Source organism: Heterodontus francisci, chromosome 10 (genome assembly GCF_036365525.1).
Source record: "Heterodontus francisci isolate sHetFra1 chromosome 10, sHetFra1.hap1, whole genome shotgun sequence".
In the NCBI taxonomy this organism is placed as follows: Eukaryota; Metazoa; Chordata; class Chondrichthyes; order Heterodontiformes; family Heterodontidae; genus Heterodontus; species Heterodontus francisci.
In genome coordinates, this window is record NC_090380.1 from 94,760,861 (window position 1) to 94,769,922 (window position 9,062).

At 41.8% G+C, this 9,062-nt stretch overlaps 1 protein-coding gene across 1 annotated transcript; it reads right to left on the minus strand.

The window, feature by feature from the left end:
- Positions 1 to 2,597: 2,597 nt before the first annotated feature.
- Positions 2,598 to 3,374, minus strand: LOC137374233 (oligodendrocyte transcription factor 2-like). The gene has a single exon (XM_068040020.1). It carries the CDS (start codon positions 3,372 to 3,374, stop codon positions 2,598 to 2,600), a length of 777 nt encoding a protein of 258 aa, XP_067896121.1.
- Between the last annotated feature and the right edge of the window lie 5,688 nt (positions 3,375 to 9,062).

Genomic DNA, 9,062 nt, shown 5'->3' on the forward strand with positions numbered 1-9,062 from the left:
GCTCACAGCGGGATGGTCCTGTCCTGTGCTTCGCTCCTCTGTGCGTTCACATCCAATTTCATTCCGATTTTGTCTGCAAGTTGTGGCACAAAATTCCCGACAGTGGCAATAGATGCACAAGACCTATTTTCTCCTCAACTTCTCTTTCTCAGACGTAGACAAAGAGGACAATAATTGAAGCCATTCGGATTAACTGGTTAGGCGGGGTGTCGGTTTGGTACGGGGACAGATTTGCACATTGCCCTGTTTCATTGTTACCTTTTTATCCGTGATATGCACTAGTGGGGATGTAACCGAATCCGGCCTGTGGAAAAGTGAAATATCTACAACGGTTAATACTATTTTGGAAAGTAGTCATTTCGGCGGGGGAGTGCGGGACTGTTATACTTACTGGATTCTCTTACTGCAAAAAGAATTGCAAATAAAAAGTCATCAAATTGAATTTAAAATGTGTTTTCTTCGTATTTAACCTGCATGGTTTTCCATTTGCAATATGGCAACCTATAAAGTGTTGTGTATGTAATGACTCCACTAATCTCAGTGCTCTCCCAGTCTGGGTTTAACTGTTAAGATACAGAAATGAAATTTGAACTTCTTCAGCGCCGCACCTGAAATGTGAAACAAGTATGAGGATGAGAAAGTCTTGAGTGTTTATTTTAAAGTGCACGTGTTTCTCGCGCAATGTGCGGTTATCTACATAAAGCTCTCCCACCGAAAAGTGAGAAGTATTAGATGCCACTGTCGGCCCTTAGCTGGTGGTGGATTTAATCGGACGCTTTGGGTCTCTCTCTTCCTTCATTGAAATGTATTTCACAAAAATCAGAGGGACTGTGATAAAACATAAGCCTCGGGATTCATTGTGCGAGTTTCCTCGCACTGACCTGAATTTTTACGGCAAGTGATTCCTCATTTATAACATTTTTCTGGTAATATTACTCTGAAGATATGTCGTTGATAGAAGTGCACTACATCACACTACAACACAAAATATATAAGCCACAAGTATATGTATATAGTCAAAGGACTGAACTGATCGTGGAATCGGAGTCGTTTCTCCACTACATTGGCTCTAAGTTTTACTCGGCTCCCTTTCCCTCCGCTCTTCTGTATGATCCTTGCAAAGAAATAGAAGATGGGGTTTAGCAGGGCGAGGAGCCCCAATGGCACAAACGGACATTCGGCGCGTACTGAATGTCAGTGCCTTTTTGTTGATCGAGTTTTTTTGTCGCTATTCCGTGAGTGTGCAGTGAAGAAATGAATCATATTTTTCTCGGACATTGAAATTGAAACACACACAATATGTATTTTTTTATTAATTTTAAAATTTCGACAGTTACTCGATCACACTCTTCGAATGAAATAAGTAATAAATATTATTTAGCACATTTCTTTACAAAAATAAACAGATGGAAAGCAATTGTTGCTTTATATTTTTCTTCATTTTTTCTCGCAAATGAGAAGCAAAATACTTATGGCAAGGTGTTACAGGTGGCTCTTTAAAAAACAATGTTTAAGAAGTTGGGGCTGTAAAGGACAGGACAGTAGTTGCAGTGAGTTAAAGCAGATTAAACGGTTAAAGAGATCCAGGATTTGTAGAGAAAACGATATAAAGATTCACAGAAAACGTTTGGGCGAAATCAGCTCAAGAACAAACGAAACACAAGCAGATATATTCACAAACGGCTCTGGGGGGAAAAAGTACTTTATAACGGTGCAACAAACATCGGTTACCCTTATTTCATTAAGTTTAACAGTTATTTTACAAGAAAGGCGTACAAATTTGTCTTTGTAAGTTCAGGGCTGGAGTAATTATGCCAAATGCATTGGTTTTTAATCGAACGCACGGATCAAAGTTTCCAACGCTGCACAAACTACACAGGAAAGCAAGTCCCAAAGTTTTTACATGTCGTCCTATCTACAGCTCCGGGGAGTTGGCCAGTCGGGTTTTTTCGTGCAGGTGCCGGAGTAGGAAACTGTACTTGGCTGTTCTTCCCCCTCTTTATCCATTGTCTGTGACCATTTCATAGAATTCTATGGAGAGAAATGTCCTTCCTACATATGATTTTAGAAACTTCATTTAATGTAACAGCATCACCGGATAAAGCAATTGTGCAGGAAATACTCCCCAAGGTTCCCTACAGTTGAAAACCATAATCAGGTTTACTGGTGGGTCACTTTACAGTCAGATTCACCTTAAATAAAGCTGCAGTATCCCTTTTGCCGGGTTTCTTTCGACCTTTATGTTCTAATGTGGAAATAATACATCCAGTTGTCCTGAGAGAGGGTAGAAAGTATACTAAAACTGGGATGTTCCCCTAAATCCTATCTGCAGACCATCCGCTTCTTTTATCCGTTCACGATTAAATAAACGGAAAGTGAGGGGTTGGTTTGGAAAAGGGTTACTGCAACTTTTACACAGATACATCAAAATACATTTCATCACAAAGATTTCACCGCAGTAAGATTCACCTCTGTGCAAGGGTGGACAGAACAACAAACAAACTGATGTTAAAACTTGCCCTGGGAGTCAAATACTCTCACCTCGACTAAATTATGAAAGGCGATTGGAAGAGTCTTTGCGCCCCTGGTGCAGTCTCTCACTTGCTGTCAGAGGATAATCGCGACATGCCGGCTGTGCTCATGCTGGCGACATGGTGAGGTGGCGGCACTTGGCACATTGTACACGGGCAGGGCATCCCTCCCCACTGCTGGAAACTGCTGCCCAGTGGAGCCGAGGCTGAGCTCGCCGATTTCAGGAGGCTGTGAGGGGCTCGGATACTGTTCACGGCCGAGATGCTGCCGCCGGACAGAGAGGCTGAAGTGACGGCCGGGGCCATGATGGGATGGTGAACCGGGTGAGGTGCGTGAGAAGCCGGGTGCCCGGCTAGGGGCGCCCCGGCGTGGGCAAGGGTCCCGCAAGCCGCCGATGGATGGAAGCTGCTGTGGTGGCCACCATAGATCTCACTCACCAGCCTCTTCATCTCCTCCAAGGAGTTGGTGAGCATCAGGATGTAGTTTCTGGCTAGGAGCAAGGTGGCGATTTTGGACAACTTTCTCACCGAAGGTCCATGTGCGTAAGGCATGACTTCCCGCAGGCCATCCATGGCGATGTTCAGGTCGTGCATCCGTTTGCGCTCCCGGCTGTTGATCTTCAGCCTCAGCTGCTGCAGCTCCGAGTCGCTCATTTGCTTCTTGTCCTTTAGCCTGATGTTGTCCTTGGCTCTGAGCTGACCCTCTCGCTCGCCACACAGCTCCGCGCCGCAGTCGCTCTGAGTGGACGACACGGTGCCAGAAAAGCCTGAGGTTGGCTCGTCAGATAGAAAAATATCCGGAGAGGACGGTTGGCTTGAGATTAAACTGGCATCGGAATCCATTCGTCAGGCTTAAGAAGGGATGGGGGGAGAGAGAGAGAAGTTCAAACTTGCTATGGACGCCCCAGTTGCTCATAAGAATGTGTGTTTCTCCCTATCTCCCAGGTAAGATGAAATATTATCAGGGTTTGCGTAGCCGCCTTTGGGCTTTCCCTGCATTTTATAGGCGGATGGGAGATGATTGGGAGAATCTCTTCTATTGTTTCTTGCACCGGGATGTCCAATCGTGACAAGGTAACCAAGTACTGAATGGGAGTCTCCTCCAATGCCCGGAGATGTGGGAGGCGCCGCTTTCCATTTATAACTAAACAGACGAAGTGGGTGAGAGGGAAGAAAAAAAACAATAGCTGAAGTCAGCGGCTGGGACATCTGCTAAAACAAGAACTCGAACAAAGTGCACTCCTTCCAAAAACAATAACACTCCAAATCAGCACAGTCTCCATATGCAGCATCACTACAACCGCACACTAAGTTCCAAAGGCAATTCTCTCTCTCCCTCACTCACTAACTGATCTTCATTCCACGAACAAACAGACCGAAGACCAAACACGCTGGAAGCCAGCAGCAAAACTAAATAACGCGACCCATGCGAAAACGATGGAAACAATTTCTCCCATACTAACATTTCAATCAGAATCTCAATTACATGTAAGCTACTGACTAATATTTAAAACATGGCAACACTTTCATCTATTCCTTTCTTTATCTGGGTCTCGTGCAAAACAAAACTCTCAGGTTCTTAGATATTTGCATAATCTTTGTGTAAACCCATACAATCTGCTGACTGGAAAAGGACAAAAATATCTTTACTTTTTAATTATATGCTGCTGCATACACATAACATGCGCTCTCTGTCAGCCGTTCTAACCTCGAGTGAGTGCAACACTTGACATATGAACACACAAGAAATCCATGTATAACCCCCGAAACATTTCAGTTGTAAGGAATAGAAGATGGGGCCGCAAAGCAAGCAATGTGTGGTTCCTTCTGTCATGGGTGAAGGATTGGGGGGGGGGGGCGGGGGGGGGGGGGTGGGGGGGAATCGCATCTGTTTCAGTGAAATCACTTGCAGGCGTTCATTGCAAAATTTAAAAATTGATTTCAAGGGTTTCACTTCCATGTTTTGTCAATCATTGAATCGTAAAAGAGAATACGATTTTTTTGAAAAGAATGTACTTTTAAAACATTTTTTATCCCTGTTAAATAATAATTGACCCATGGCTTCTGCCTCTACTGACAACCATGCAATCGATTTAAAGAAATATCAAGTATATGACCGACTTTCAATGGCAGGCTACAAATGATTTGGAAGTTGAATCCGCACTAAACAATCCGGTGTACTTTAGTGCTGGGATACGCTCTCCGCTCAGTGCCACTCTGTTTCACAGCTGACTCCACAAGCAGTAATGAACCGTTGAGAAGTTGTTGAAAGAAGTTACGTATTAAAGCGTTGTAATTGTCCTTTAACGGTTATGATCCATGACGGTTCGATTCGTCAAGCTGTTAGATTTAATCCTGTAAAAAAAGGGGGCGGGGGAATCTTGCCCCTCGGACAAAGCTGCATTAAAAATGGACAATGAGGAATGTACAAAACGCTTGGTGTGTATAATCGTAACATATGTGTAGCGATGCAGCAGATTTTGTAATTGTGTCATTTTTTTCTGCTGTGATTGAAGTTTACATGTCTGGCGGTTAGATTCCCAACACCTGGCGGCTCAAAACTCATTGAAAGATCATCCTCCAACACGCCATCTAGTGCCCATGTCAAATAATGATCAAAAATAACACATTTACAAACTTTCACCCCTTACAGCCGCTTACCCATTTTCTATTGTCTATAATCCTTGTTACAGCTCTGTACTCTTTCTACTCCTTTGATCCTCTTTGGGCAGATTTCGTGAGATTTCCTTTTCCTATCTTTTACTCTGCACTTTCATTTACTTCCATTTGAGAGGCTGCGGGTTGGTATCAACAACTCCCCTTTTTTTCTCTTTTATCGATCGATCTTTCTCTGGTCGCCACCGCCAGAGTCCCCCCAACCTGTGGGACATGAGAGAAAGGCGTGTACCCATTGTTGTACGTCGAGACATAGCAAACTTTCTTGAGGCAGATTAGTAACATTAAAAAGCTATAGTTTGGAAGAATTAATTTTATTGTATTATAAAACCCGCACACCCGAAACCTACTTTCTGTAGTTACAGCAATATGTGGAGAGAGCTATTGTGGTAGAGTGCCCCTATATTGTAAAGCTATTTTTAGAATATAGAAAGTTCATCCCTAAGTATTTCGTGTACTTTCTGACTGAGCGCCGCCGAGAGCTTTGAGTTATCACTTGGGAAAAGTGCATTAAGGTAAGACAAACTCAGGCGTAAAAAGAAATAGAGGTTAATTTTCGTTAGCGAGAATTATGCAAGTCCATAGTTGGTACATATTACAAACGTTGCACATGAATTTCCTGGAACTGCTATGTAAGTTGCTTACCCCGGTGTGCCTCTATAATGGGCTAATGATGCTCTGTCCTTAACACGCTTGTCCGGCTCTTCAGATGGCATCACAAATGATAGCATCATAAACCCTTCAGTTTGCTATTACACTCATGATGTTACAATGGTCAGAAAGCTAGTGCTATTCTAGAATAATCATTGCATCTGCGTTTTGATCGTTTTATCTAAAATTGATTTCCCATTCACATTGATTTGGCATTTTACTTTAGATTTTAGACTAAGGCACGCATTGTCCCGGTAACAGTATAGTTAGAAATGTTGAGAAAATGAATCGAGTAGTGAGTGTATATATCATGAATGGTCATTCCACATACACGCAAACTATTTAAACACATGCTTTAAATAAGTAATTTTTGATATCACAAGAAGTACAATATAGCATCCTATTCAAACTTTCAGGGCTTCTTTTCACATCGAATAAATAGCAACAAGTGTCACACAAAGGTGTGATTTGTGGCAGGAATCGGCTTGGTTGAATCTTCAAAAGTATGAACTCTGAACAAAACTTCATGATAATCATATCTATATTTATATATATCTTCATATATTTTTATATACTTCAGAGCACAGAGTTTGCTACATCACAGTTACGATAACAGAATTTCAATTTAGGCATGAAAAGACTCACATTGGACCCTATCACAGCTGTCAAACGGCTCAAAGCACTTCACATGAAATAAATTACTTTGAGTAAAGTGGCTGTTGTAATGCAGACAAATATGAAAAGATCATTGCTCTAGCCATTGTCCCCAAAGGACCATAGGCATCTCTCCCTCTTAGAGAAAGACAGTTGGTGATGTATAGCTTCGAGGGTCACCACTCCACAAGTGTGGGGCAAGGTGAGGAGGCAGGCCTCCATGAACTACCACAGCCAGTATGAGGATTGAAGCTGTGCTGTTGGTGTCTTTCTAGATCATACTATAGTGGTCTAGCCAACTGAGCTAAGGAATAATGAGAGCTTCAAGTAGTGCCATGAGATCTTTAAAGTGCACCTGAGACTTATTTTAACATTTCATCCAAAGGACAATATCATTGGTAAATGCAGCATTCCCTCAGTACCGCAGTCAAGTCTCAATCTAGATTATGCGCTCGTCCTTCCATTGGGCTTGAACTCAACTGACTTAGAGGTGGCAATGATACCAGTTGTGACAAGCTGATGTTTGATATAATCAGGCTGACATGACCAGTGAATGACCACTTTATAGAAATTGGAATACCTGAATTTTTATAGCCTGATACATGATCTGATCTCACCTTTTGTAGACCGTCGAGTCCAGTAAGAAAGCATGGAAAGATAGAAGCATAAAATAACACATATTTGATAGATTAAATGAATGGGCAAAACTGTGGCAAATGGCTTTCAATGTAGCCAACCTTGGACTTAAAATGGATAGAACAGGCTACTTTCTAAATGGTCAAAAGCTAGAAACAGTGGAGGTGCAAAGAGAAATGGAGATCCAGTTACATAGATCATTAAAATGTCATGAACAGGTACATAAAATAACCAAGAAGGCTATTGGAATACTGGCCTTTATATCTACAGGACTAGAATATGGGGGGGCAGAAGTCATGCTTCAGCAATACAAAGCCCTCATTAGACCACACCTGGAGTACTGTGAACAGTTCTGGGCACTGCACCTTAGGAAGGATATGTTGGCCTTTGAAGGAGTGCAGCACAGTTTACCAGAATGATACTTGGCCTCTAAGGGTTTAAATACAAGGACCTGAAATGGATAGAACACCTGGTATTTAGAAGGTTTAAGGGTGATTTGATTGAAGTTTTCAAGATATTAAGAGGAACGGCCTGTGTAGATAGAGTGAAACTATTTCTGCTGGTTGCGGGGTCTAGGATTTGGCGGTACAATCTAAAAATTAGAGCTAGACCTTTCGGGTTGAAATTAGGTAACATTTCTACACACAAACAGTGGTGAAAGTTTGGAACTCTCTTCCACAAATGGCAGTTGATGCTAGATCAGTTGTAAATTTTAAATCTGAGATTAATAAATTGTTGTTATTCAAAGGTATTAAGGGATATGGGGCAAAGGGATATGAAGTTCTGTCGCAGATCAGCCATGATCCCATTGAATGGCGGAACTGGCTGAATGACCTACTCCTGTTTCTATGTTCCTATGCAACATTAAGCCTCTGACTGAACTGATACAATATCATCTACAATTATATTAAACCTTGAGTTTAGCATGCACCATCACACATTTCCTACAACACATTTGTAGAACACTTCCTGTAACACTTCTGTGTAGCATTTCTGTAATGCTCAGTGTCACTCCTAATTATTGGCAAATTTATTTTAATCCAGGCAAATTTAATTGGCAGATTTATTCTACCACACAAGATTGGGTCACCCTGCACACATGATTATCTCCGAGACCTGATTTTCATTTCCTCAAGGTTGCAGCAGACCATGGGCAAACAATTTAAAACAAACTATAAGAAATTGAACAGCTGTAAGCTAGGTGTAAATGTAGAATTATAGAATGCTGCAGCACAGAAAGAGGCCCATTTTGCCCATGCTGACTCTTTGGTACAGCTTTCCAACTGGTCCCTCTCACCTTCTCTTTCCCCATATACCTACAAATTCTTTCTCCTTCAAGTATTTATATTCCCTTTTGAAAGTTACTTTTGAATCTGCTTCCATCACCCTTTCAGGCAGTGCATTCCTGATCACAACAACTCACGACGTCATGTTTTTTCCTCATATTACTTCATGTTCTTTTGCTAAACACCTCTAGTCGCTGATCCTTCTGCCACTGGAAACAGTTTCTCTTTATTTACTCTATCAAAACCATTCATGATTGTGAATGCTTCCATCAAATCTTCTCTTAACCTTCTCTGTTCCAAGGAGAACAACCCCAGCTTCTTCAGTCTCTACAGATAACTGAAGTCAACTCATCCCTGGTACCATCCTAGTAAATCTCTTTTGCGCCCTTTCTAAGGTTTTGACATCCTTCCTAAAGTGTGTTGACCAGAATTGAACACAATACTTCAGCTGAGGCCTAACCAGTGTTTCATAAAGGTTTAACATAACTTCTTTGCTTTTGTACTGTATTCCTCTATTATTAAAGCCAAGGATCCAATATGCTTTATAACAGCCTTCTCAGCTTGTCCTGCCACTTTCAAAGATTTGTCTACATACTCTCCCAGGTCTTTCTGTTACTGACCCCTTTTA